Source organism: Leishmania major, chromosome 31 (assembly GCF_000002725.2).
Source record: "Leishmania major strain Friedlin complete genome, chromosome 31".
NCBI classification, from domain to species: Eukaryota; Euglenozoa; class Kinetoplastea; order Trypanosomatida; family Trypanosomatidae; genus Leishmania; species Leishmania major.
Genome location: NC_007272.2, coordinates 306,248 through 318,284, shown reverse-complemented (window position 1 = coordinate 318,284; position 12,037 = coordinate 306,248). Strand labels below are relative to the sequence as shown.

Genomic DNA, 12,037 nt, shown 5'->3' with positions numbered 1-12,037 from the left:
TGCGTGTTGCTTTGCGTGTGCGCATCTATTCTCTCTCTCTCTCTTCTGTTAGCTTTCATCACTTTATATCGTTTGGCTGTGTCCGTCTATTCTCTCGAAAACGTTGCACCTCTCATCGAGATCGACTTGCTGCACGTGAGGAGGCGTCTCCTCGACCTCCTTACGCCTCTCTGTCGCAGCGAGTTTTCTTAGCCGTGACGTCAGGGGAGGCGGAGCTCGCTCCTTCAAGCTTCTATCTGCCGATGCGGCGGGGAGGGCGGGCGTCTCAGTTTTGCAACCTACTTGAAGCTACTTCTTGCGCGCTCTTTTTGATGTGTTTCGAATAGTAAAGGGCGCTGCTTGGCGTTAAGTGCTCTGGCGCTGTGCAAGTGATCTTTCTATGGTGTTGTTCGCACATGTGTCAGCGAGCGCAGCTGCGAGCATCGCACTTACTCCCTCTGCTCCCCTGTTCTCTTCGTTTGTAGGTACATGTAGTGCGGCAACCTTGCTTTTACCGCCTCCTGCTTCATTCTTCAAATTTCTGGACCACCTGGCCGAACATCCACTAACCGCATGAGCTCAACTGGTCAGCATGTCAACATCGGTGACGCGGATGACTACACGTACACTGAAGACCCAGCCGGTCAGCGGGTGAAAGTGCCAGTCTCAAAGGAGTACGTATTCAAGGTGGTCATACTGGGTGACTACAGCGTAGGGAAAACGTCGCTCATCAAGCGGTTGCTTTCTATTCCGGCTTCCGGTGCATCTCCACGGAGCCATGAAGATTGCTCTGACATGGACGACAGCGTCGGCGACAGTGATGCCGATGACGCGCTGGCGACGGTGACGCCAACTGTGGGCACCGATTTTTACTCACTCGCCCTCCCCGATGTTATCCCGGGTGCGTCTGTGCGACTCCAAATATGGGACACTGCCGGATTGGAGAAGTATGCGGCGAGCTACGAAAGCACATTGAGAAACGCGTCCTTTGTCATCTGCGTCTTCGATGTGACGAACCCCAGCAGCTTGCACAGTGTGGTGGGCCGCCATCTTTCCATCGTGGCGGATCACGTGCCTCACCTCGACCAGAGCAGCATCATGGTGGTGGCGAACAAAATAGACATCATCGTCGATGTGTCGACGAACAGTGAAGCGCTCCGCAGTGCGCGAAAACGGGCCCGGCTTCCGGAAAACGCGTTTGTAATCGCCGTCGATGAAGAAGCTTCCATGGACACGAGCGACAGCAGCCCTGACATCTTCACAAGTGCTGAGGGCGCTAGCGAGAACGCAATCGTGACGTCACGGAAGGTGCAGGAGGAGGTGTTTGATCTCTTCACCGATGTCCACTACTCCGAGGTGAGTGCCAAGACGAAGCAGCATCTTCGGGAAATGCTGCATGCCGTCTGCTACGCGCTGCTGCGAAACAGCGTCGGTGACAACCCCAACATCCAGATTCCCGATGGAACACCGCCGAGTGAGGTGTTCGCGCACACAGTATTGCCGCCGCACTCCGGTGCGAAATGTCCGACAGGTGCCAGTGCAGGCACTTTCTCGGCTCCTCAGCTTGACCCGGCCGCCACCAAGACGCCTCCTGCAGCGGTGCCTCGAGACTCGCCAACCAGGGGCAGCTTGCAGCCACCACCGAGAACAACTCCTGCGCCCCCTGCCGCCAGCTGGCGTTCTACTGAAGCCATTTCATTTGACTTGTCGCCGACACAGTTCAGCTCGAAGGCGGGTTTCTCTCCGGCGGAAGGATCCGACGGTGCCATTGGCAAATCGGGAGGTGATGATTCTGCCCCGCAGCGTGTGGGCTCCGGTGGCGACAGCCCCGTTGATGGGTCCTCCACACGGCTGCCGACGCCACGAGGGAATCTTGCCAAAGCAGTAGATGCTGGCGGCGTGCACCTTGACCTGACGGCTGGCTCGACGGAGCAGGGGACTGGGCCAAACCGGAAAGAGGATCCCAAGGCGCGAAAGGAGCGTGAGCAGACGGAGATGAAGGCAGTGTTGAGCTGTGCAGGCCAGAGGAAAGTAAACCCCAATGGCGGCGGTACCGACACAGGTAGATCGGCGGCATGGTTGCAGAATGATGCGGATAGGATGGAAAACAACATCACTCTCGGGCTGAAGAAGGCCGGTGATGCACCGTCTGCCGCTCGCCCAGCACCTGTCTCCTCTATCCTGGATTCGCACGGAGTCCAAGGTCGTTGTAAAGGTAATCAGGGCACCCGAGGCCGTGACTCTGACGATGACGACGACGGTGCGCGCATGCAGCTGCAGCTGAAGAAGCGATTTGCTCAGATAGAACACGACATACGCCAGAACGCCGCTGCAGCAAATCAGCGCGCCAAGAAGGCCAAGAAGAAGACCAAAGCGAAGGGAAAGTGCAACTGCTGCGTACTGTGAACGTCACGAGGCGCTGGTTCTGTGTAGACGAGTAAGGGGCGTAGGCGATGGCCTACCCTGGTTTCCTCCCTTCATCGCTCCTCCCCTTTTTTCGTCCCCAGATCTCCTGTTTCATCGGTGCGGCGTGCGAAGCTCTGCGTGTGCTGCGTCGCGCGGCGCCTCTCTCCGTCTGGTAACTGTTTCTCCTTCTTGGTGTTTTTTTTTGTTTGGTTGGCGCTGCCTTTTCTGTCATCCTCTTTCTTGTCCTCACACGTCTCCTCTCACCGCCCGCTGCTTGTCCTTCTCGCTCCTTTTCTCCTAGCCCCCTCGTTGCGGTGTGCAGCGAGGCACCACGGCCTTTGTATTCGTTTGCTGAGAGAAGAAAACCCGATACGGATCGAGCGACAGCGGGCGGCTGGCGATGCTCATAAAGCCAGCGTCCCGTGGCCCCGTCCAGGGATGCGTTACAGCATCGCCTCTATCGACAGATGTTGGGGGTGCCGCTGGCGGAGAGAAGAAAAGACCCTGTCGATGCCCTCGATGGCGGCCTCTCGGCATGAGGGGCCTCCATGAAAACTGTGTGTCTCTCACGCATCCTACTTCATTCCTCTGGCCTCGCTTTATCTCACGTGCGATACCTGTTTCCTGTCCCTCTTGCTGTCCGAAAACCTTTCGCCCGCAATCTTTCAGCGTTGTCAGGCCCATATCCTCGCCGCTAGCCATGGCCGACTATCTTTTTCCTGGTCAGTACACCACATACGGCTCCTACCCACCGCAGCAGCAGTCTGAGACGGCGTACAGCCGTTACGACCCACCCACGCTCAACATGTTCCATCAGGCAGCGCCTCCTCTGCCGCAGCCCCGGACAACCTATGTATACCAACCGGCGCCACAGCCTTCACCGCCGACCACGACGGTTGTTGTGAGTGAGGGCCCCTACGGCTATGGGCAAGGGCTCTTTTCACCGCCGCCGCCGCCGCGTCCGGGAGTGCTGGATGTCTTGCTAGACCCAGCTCCCCAACACCATCATGGCAACCCACCAGAAGCACCTGGCGGGTTTGGTGGTCCCGGCGTCTTTGGCGGTCCACCAGATGGGCTTGGCAGTTTTGGCAGAGCACCAGGCGGGCCAGGGTACCAGCACCACGGCGGTCTCTGGTAGGTCCGAATTCATCACACGACGGCAAAGTGCACTTCAACTTGGCGTGGGCGCGCCTGCGGCAGCCTCCAACCGATGCTGAAAGGGCACAGCACTGTCATTTCCTGGGCTGCACTATCCCTTCCGTTGCCCTTCTCCGAACTATACCGATGGGTCGTTGTGGTGTTTTTATTTTTATTTCTGTCTTTATGGCTCACGGCCTCTGCATGGGCCTCCTTCGCCGTGTGCCCGAGTTCTATGGATGTCAGCTGCTGTGGCCTCGCACCTGTTCGTTTCTATCGACACCGTTCTCTTTTTTTTTTGGGGGGGGCTCTCTGCTGCGAACATGTGTTTTTTTCTGACTGTTGTCCCTGCACACCTCGCTTCCGCTGCATCGGACTTGACGTTCTCGCTAAATCGCCTCCCTCTTGTCGTCTTCTGACCTCCGCCGACCCACCCATCCACTCGGCTCATCATCTCCGCCGGTGGTGGGGCGGGGGCGGGGGTTACAATGCGGTGACTGACGCCACGGAAACTTACCTGAAAGCTGTGCAGGAAGCGGTGCCATGTACATCAGGTGGCGCCGTTGCGCACTACAGGTACTTTTTTTCCTCGATATCGGTGCGCCAGTGCTTACGGCTCAGTGGCCCTGAGGACCTGGGCTTGAGCGGCCTCAACGCCCCTTGGCAGCTTGTGCGTCCGCCGGGTATCATGGTGTGCCGCGTAGACATTCCGCTTATCCTTCCATCTTTTTTTTTTTTGCTCTCTCACCCCGCATCTCTCATGACTGCCCCTTCGTGACCACGCGAAATGCGACCATGCGGCTGAACCCTTCATCCTTGTTCCGTACACGGGAAGACACCGCTGGCACGAAACGAAACCGTCACCTAAGGAGCGCCTGGGTATCTCTAACCCGGTCACTACACCACCGAGACTGCCTACCTTTGAAGGCATACGACTGAGCCCTCGTCGCCCAGGGCGAGGCGTCTGCCGCCGAGCCGGACCACGCGCCTAGCGGGCTCCTCTCGCCCCTCCCCGCCCCGCCCCGGATGCGCGCTGCCCCACAGGCGCCACACGCACCGGCGTGGGCTGCACGCGTCGACACAGGCGGACACCGCCCACGAGCCTGTTCCACCGCGGCGCTGCTGCCTGGGAGAGGGAGGGAGGCGTGCCTCGGTGGCCTGCCCGCGTGTGCCACCACGGCCGCCAGTGCCTCCGGCGCAGCGTCAGCGCAGCCCTCTGCCCGCCCACACCAGCAGTCCGCAGCCAGCACCCGAGGCCAGGCCGCAGGCCCCTGGCGCACCCACAGTGCAGGCACTCGGCCCTGGTGCCACCACGCCGTGGCTGGTATAACGGAAGCGGGCGAGTCACTGAAGCAGCAGAAAATAACCACCGCGGAAGGGGGTCTGCGGATGGAGCGGGGATGAAGAAGAGATACTCACGTGTTAATGAGGTAGCGTATAGCACTCACGAACGGCGTTGTGATCTGCGTAGCTGTCAAACCACCTGCGTGGTTAGCAGCTGCCTCCGTGAGTAGGCGGAGGCTACCATGCTGGCTGCTGGTAGCGTAGCTCCATTGCTCATGATCGTCACACTGAGCGCTATCAATGCCGGCGAATGAATGCGCGCTCTTCCTACCTCCTGTTCTGCGTGGCCGCCTTTTTCCTCTCTGAATCGGGCGTGGCGCTGGCGGATTGAATGAATGCATGGGTGAGCAGGGACTGATCAAGCGCCGCACCCGTTGCTTGAGTGTAACACGCCAGCTGCCATCGTCCTTCGAAGCTGGACGGTCGTCTATCCGTCCATCACGCTTGCTGGCATACGCTTCACTGTACACAGAAAGACCGTGCCTGCCCTCGTTCCTGTTTTTGTCGTACTGCATGTCGTACCCGCCGCCGCTTGGAGGGTTTCCGACCTCGGTAAACGCGAATCCGCCAGTCCCTGTGCAGTGCCGGAACCCTCAATACCCGCAGTACGACACAGTCGCTCCCGGCCCCTACGGCGCTCCCGTGCCTCCACCTCAGCCGTACGGAATGCCTCCGCAGCCGTACGGCTCTCCAAGCCTCTATGGAGGCCCCTACGGACCGCCTCCCCCGCCGCGACAGCCGCAAGTGCTTTACATTTAGCTGCCGGCACCTCCACCACCTCCGCCGCAGACCATCATCGTGCAAGGCGGCGGCTGTCACGGTAGGGAGTACTGCTGTCGCCGATGTCGGCGCTACCACCGCCACGGGCACGATTGCCCTTACGGACTGATGGGGTGTGGGCGTTGTAGATGACGTGGCGTGAGTGGATAGAAAATGGGTTCACAGAGCCGCAAGCCTCCTTCTCTTTGGCATTCCTCAGTGTGGCGAGAGCCCCTCGTTGCCGCGTCTTTGTCGGTCGCCTCCATTGCACGTTGTGCGTTTCTCGTGGGCGTGTCTCCTCCTGTGGTCCCCGGGCGAAGGGGCCAGTGCTACGTAGAGACGCCGCTCGCCACTGTAGGCTTGAGGATTGTGTCGCATGTGTGTCGTATTCCTTCCTCCTGCGCAGTGTCATGGCCAAGCACATGAGAGCTCCGTCTTTGGCGTATTCACTCAGCTCTTTTTCGGGTTTCCTGCGATGCAGGTGAACCGTTGAAACCAAGGAGGCGCAGTCCGACCGCAACGTCGCTAACCTTCGATGATACGCACGGAATGCGTAGTGTGTTGTTCATGCAAGGAGGGCGTCGGAGTTGCTGGCGTTTCTGGCGAGCAGGACGCAATTGCTTCGTTGGAAGCGGTAGAACGAACAACATGACGCCAATGCTCAAGCACCTGCGCGAGCAATGTGCACCTGTTTCCCTCCCCATACGCACACGCATGCGCTCGTGGGTCGCACACGTCTCCCACGGCTGTTGATTGCGGACTAGCTGTTCTTCTTCCCTTCCTTGCCGCAGAGACTTTAGCTCGGCTGCGACGCTCGTTGCTTACACATAGCTGTCGCTCTTGCATGCTTCTGTATACATTGACCGCCACTGCGCAGATTGCCGCACTCCGACCTCCGCCTCTCCGCCAATGTGCGTTCTCGTCAGGGCATTGGCACGCCAGCGCCAGTGCAACTGTCAGATTGTTCGAGAACTACGACAGCGGCCACCACAGGCTTACCTGAGATCCGCGGGGCGCGTTTACAGAGGTGACGGCTTTCCTTATTGGAGTTAGCTACCCAGGGCCCCATGGTGCCGTGTCGCCTGCCAATACCCCTGCTGCACGCCGAGACAGGCACCGGTGCAGAAGCCGGAGACCCGCTGGAACGGCAGCGATGCCCAAGACTCTTCAGGATTTCCAGCCCGCTTCACCTATCGGGAGTGCCCGCCATCAGCTAACGGCAACCTTCAGAAACCTCCACCCCACCTGTCAACGCCCAACGAGCATTTGGCTCACTTCCGCCGCACACGCTGCACCACTGGCGACGCGGCGACACGTACCCTGTCGCCCTATACTGCGAGTATCTGCTGCTCCGTTGTCTGCACCAGCGCGTTGGTCGCACTCCCATCAAAAAGCACACGCCCGCGGTGCTTTGGCGCATTACGTACACCGCCCCGGCCCACCGACAGGCCCCTCCGCATCCGACAAAGCACATGCCTGCCAACGCAGCACACACTATGCGCCTCCTCCTGTACTTTTAGCGGGCTCATCCTCCCTTACCTCCGCATCTCTGTAAGCGGGGTCAGCATGGACACACACCTCAGCTCAGTGCGTCGTCTCACAGGGTGTAGTGCACCCCACTCTGAGTGTGGGGAGCGAGCCAGGCAGCGACCCTCCTCCCCTCTATCCCTCTGCCAAATGCCGAGTCACTTCTGGCGGCGGCAGGGCCAGGTGCCTAGGCCGCAGGGAGGCGAGAGCGGTGCATCGCTGCTGGTGTCGGCGGTGAGGTCGTGGGTGGTGTTGTGCGCGGGAGAGCGCTGCGGCAGTGCACACGCTTGCGCCATCCATGTGATGGGCGGAGCGTCATGCGGACTCGAGTGTATTCCGCGTCCAGCCCTCGCACTGCCCACTGGTGGAGGAGCCTGAGTCGCCCCGAAGGGACTGCACCAGGTGGCGGCCGGCGAGGCGGGTGAGTAGAGTTCGAGACAGGGGCCAAACTGAGATGAGGGAGCCAGCGCATTGCTGCAACGAGTGTCTGCGGCTGCTTTGCACCACGCGGCTGGGCGTGTGACGCACCGGGTGTAGGGCGGAGTTGAGCTCGTGTTTTGTGGCAGCGACACGAACGCGTTACAGCAAATAGAATGCGCACGGCACTCTCAGCGAAACCGCTTAGTTGTGTCGACTGCTCGACTTTGCGCACTAGAACACCCCTCTTGCTCTACCGGTCATGCTCACCAGCAGCGCCTCACGGTCTTGTCGGTCGCCGAAGCGGGCAGGACAACGGGGCGCCTCAACAGCCGTACCAGTGCATGTACGGCCCGTCGCCGATTTGAAATGTGGATGCAGTGAGCACGCCGTGTTGCAGTGGCGGTTGCTGAGGTGGCACGTGATCCAGAGGGGAGCGTGGGGCCAGAGTGCAGAGCAGGAGTGCACTTCCTGACTGGTATGACCAGTACGCGTGTCCCTCCGTGGGCCTTGTCCCTTTTCGCGCCTGCCTCGCCAGCTGACCTCTTGAGGTGCGCTGTCTGCTGTCCTCTGATTGCCTCGGATCGCATAGGGCCCACCGTTTGGGGCCGTTTCTCTCGCTGTTGCCCGCTTTCTGCGCTGCCCTTCACAAGCGCAGCGCTCCGTCTCCGTGTATATGGATAGACGGATGTGTGTCCATATATCTACCGATGTCTATGTATGTGCATGCGCCGCCTTTTCGTTTGCGGGCGCGCTTGCTCCAGCGCCGGTGCCCCTTTCTCCCGCTCGCTCTCCGCCGTTTGCCTGCCGCCTTGTCCCGTTTTTTTTTCGTGTTTCGGCTGCACGGTGGCGGCCGCCTTTGCCTCTCCTCGCCTTTCGTTTGTCGCCTCCCTCTGCGTGAAGCCACGCACACGTGGTGCTGTCGGCGCTGCTCGCACCCCTTGCGTCGTAATGGGCGGAGCCGCAGGGCTTGTAGGCTTCCTCCGTGTGTCGCACCGGTAGCCGCTACTGTGTTTTATTTTGCGGCTCTGCGCTTCGCCGCAGAGGTGGCCGCACCAGCGAAGCGCATCCTCCTGCCGCCATGGAGCACTGCCTGCCCCTGCCCCGTGTCCATCTCTCGGTTGCCCCTCCCTCCCCCCTCCACCTTCGCGCCCAAAGGCATCCCTCTCTGTCGCCCTCTGATTATCTCGTTTCAAGAGGAGCTGCACCTCGCCCACACGTGACTCCGCGCTCACCACACACGGCTGATCACCTGCTGCCTCTCTCACTGGAACCCCGCGACATCTAGAAGGCCGTCATCTGCTTGGCACTCGCTGACTCGCCCTTCTTTTGGCTGCAGCTCTCCCTAGCGTGCGCTCTACTGCAACGCTGACATTGTACAACTCGACTTCACCTCCCCGCCCATCATGTCGATGCAGCAAGACTTCGTTCACCCGCGTCAGCTGGATGACATGCGGGCCATCCACGCCGCCATCAACTCTTTCAGCGGTGTCATGACGAAGATGATGATGCTGATGAAGGAGCTTGGCACCACGCTCGAACAGGTGAGCCACTCCTTCGATGCACTCACCTCTCTCACCTTTACCAAGGACGAGGTAAAGCAGTACGTGCACAAATTTGGCGAAGAGATCATCAGCATGAAGGAAGGCATCGCCTTTTGCGAATACAACAAGCTCGTGCATGAGGATGTGCTGCACCCGGTTGAGCAGCTGAAAAAATCGCTGAAGGAGGCGGAGCAGGCGGCGAAGGCGGAGAAGAGTGCCTTCGAGAAGTACAAAAAGGCGAAACAGCGCGTCGATAAGCAGGAGAAGGCCTTTGCCGAGAAGAGCAAGCCCCTCGACACGAGTAAGTCGTATCCCACGCACGTGCAGGCGCGGAATAACGCGCTTGTCTCGCTGCAGAACTGCAAAAGTGAATTCGAGGAAAGGTTCGTGATGTTGATGAACGACGTGGAGAGCGTGACATCGACGGCACTCAGGCGCTACCTCGAACTCAACGCCGGCTACATGACGTCTGTCGTGGATGCGCTCACCAAGACGGACCCTACCGTAGGGGAGGCTGCTGTCTTCTACCGTCAAGAGAAGCAGGCGCACAGGCAGAGCGCTGTCGAGCAGTGCTGCTTGCAGGTGAATTCGGATCTGAGCACCGCTCATGCCTCACAGGGGTACCGGTTCGACCCGAGCAGGATGAATGGCTGCCTGCACGACAGCATCAAGAAGTCTCCAAATACCTTTCAGCAACAGCACAGGCTCTCGAACACGGTCTCTCCGGGTCAACCGCCCCGCTGTCGGATGACCTCGCCGGCCATGCCGGCCACGGAGGCAGGGGCGCCTTTGCCTTCCCGGGGTGCATCAGCAGTGGCGAACGTGCAGACCTTGAAGCCTACCGCGGAAGCAGCGACCGCCACAACGGCCGCCGTCATTACCGCTCCTCCATCAGCCGTCGAGGACAACGCTGACGACGAAGAGTTCGGCTCTATCTCACAGGTGGGCATCGCTGGCAGGGAGGCACCACCGCTGTACACCTTTGCTCGTGGCCCGGAGTCGGTGGTGTCGTCGGCACCACCGCAGCCCGGCTACATAGCCTCTCACAACGCTGCCCTGACGACCGAATTCATGACTCGCATGGAGGCGAATAGCATCGCAGCCTCTGAAGTGAGCGCCCTCGCTAGACGCTGCAGCCCGTGCGACCCATCGGAAAGCACAGGCCGGCTTTGAATGCACCTCCTTGGATGGCGCAAAGTTGCTCTCCTTTTCACTGCTCGCTCCGTACCTATCTGTGCGCTCGGTGACCCGAACTATACCCGCGCAGGCCCCCCTGGGGAGGGGGAAGTATGGCGCTGCTTCTGATTCCGGTGTGTCGGCGAAAGCCGTTTCTGTTTTGGCTCTCCCCCCTCCACTATCTTTCCCTGCTGCAAGCTCGGCGTCCCGTAGCATGTTCTCGTGTTTCTCTCTTCGCATCTGTTTTAATGTTGTCATCTGTATGCGGTCAGCTTCTGCCCATGCGGCTTGTCTGCTTTGTATAGGGACTCGGTGCGGTTGTCTTTGCACAGAAACTCACGGCAGTAGTCGAACTCTGCGCTTGGCGGCAAGCGCGCCCCATCAGCGCTAGGCCGATCGCCTTCGCGGAAGTGAGCAAGCGAAGGCGCAGCACGTGTGATGTGCGTGTTGCCCTCTCTCTCCTCGCGCAGCTCTCCCATTGCCCTCGCCACCCTTCCTTTGTCGTGCCCGTGGCCTTATCCCTCTTTCTTTACATACATACACCCTACTCGCCCCTCCCCCGACATCATAGCCGTTTGCTGTGATTTGACTGCGACCTACCGTGCTGTGCCCGGATGGCCACACCTGTGCACGAGTGCGGTGCGGCCTACGATGCCCTGCACTGAACCTCACTCTACGCCCTTCGTGACCTCCGTCTACTGCACCGACTCGCTGCCTCCCTTCCTTGCCCGTGCCTCCTCTTTATTCGCGGCTGCCCCCTCAGCACGGGGATGCCTGCGACAGACTCCGCGGCCTCTTTGCGACTGCACCGCTCGCTGCCGTTGTTTGACGTGTGTGCGCCTCCCTCCCTTTCATTCGAATCGTCGGTCTCTATCCGAAGTCTCACCTCACCGTCCTGCATTCCTGCGTTGCGCACGCTCTCTATTTTCTCGCTTCTGTTTCTCTTGCTCATCCCCGATGATGAGGGGACACACACCTCAGCTCAGTGCGTCGTCTCACAGGGTGTAGTGCACCCCACTCTGAGTGTGGGGAGCGAGCCAGGCAGCGACCCTCCTCCCCTCTATCCCTCTGCCAAATGCCGAGTCACTTCTGGCGGCGGCAGGGCCAGGTGCCTAGGCCGCAGGGAGGCGAGAGCGGTGCATCGCTGCTGGTGTCGGCGGTGAGGTCGTGGGTGGTGTTGTGCGCGGGAGAGCGCTGCGGCAGTGCACACGCTTGCGCCATCCATGTGATGGGCGGAGCGTCATGCGGACTCGAGTGTATTCCGCGTCCAGCCCTCGCACTGCCCACTGGTGGAGGAGCCTGAGTCGCCCCGAAGGGACTGCACCAGGTGGCGGCCGGCGAGGCGGGTGAGTAGAGTTCGAGACAGGGGCCAAACTGAGATGAGGGAGCCAGCGCATTGCTGCAACGAGTGTCTGCGGCTGCTTTGCACCACGCGGCTGGGCGTGTGACGCACCGGGTGTAGGGCGGAGTTGAGCTCGTGTTTTGTGGCAGCGACACGAACGCGTTACAGCAAATAGAATGCGCACGGCACTCTCAGCGAAACCGCTTAGTTGTGTCGACTGCTCGACTTTGCGCACTAGAACACCCCTCTTGCTCTACCGGTCATGCTCACCAGCAGCGCCTCACGGTCTTGTCGGTCGCTAAAGGGCACCGGGAAGGTGCCGACTGTCCTGAAGTCTCGTCGTATGTGCGAGTAAGCAAAGCAGAAAGCGTGTGTGGTGAAGCCTTGCGACTACAGCTTCGCGAAG

General features: G+C 60.1%; 2 protein-coding genes across 2 annotated transcripts; both read left to right on the top strand.

Annotated features, from left to right (window-relative positions):
* Window positions 1-552: 552 nt before the first annotated feature.
* On the top strand, window positions 553-2,385 carry LMJF_31_0860 (putative ras-like small GTPases; the record flags this gene model as incomplete). Its single annotated transcript, XM_001685019.1, has 1 exon — window positions 553-2,385. The coding sequence occupies one exon, from the start codon at window positions 553-555 to the stop codon at window positions 2,383-2,385; it is 1,833 nt and encodes a 610-aa protein (XP_001685071.1).
* Window positions 2,386-8,975: 6,590 nt separating this feature from the next.
* LMJF_31_0850 (hypothetical protein) lies at window positions 8,976-10,286 on the top strand (the record flags this gene model as incomplete). Its single annotated transcript, XM_001685018.1, has 1 exon — window positions 8,976-10,286. The coding sequence occupies one exon, from the start codon at window positions 8,976-8,978 to the stop codon at window positions 10,284-10,286; it is 1,311 nt and encodes a 436-aa protein (XP_001685070.1).
* Window positions 10,287-12,037: the final 1,751 nt, after the last annotated feature.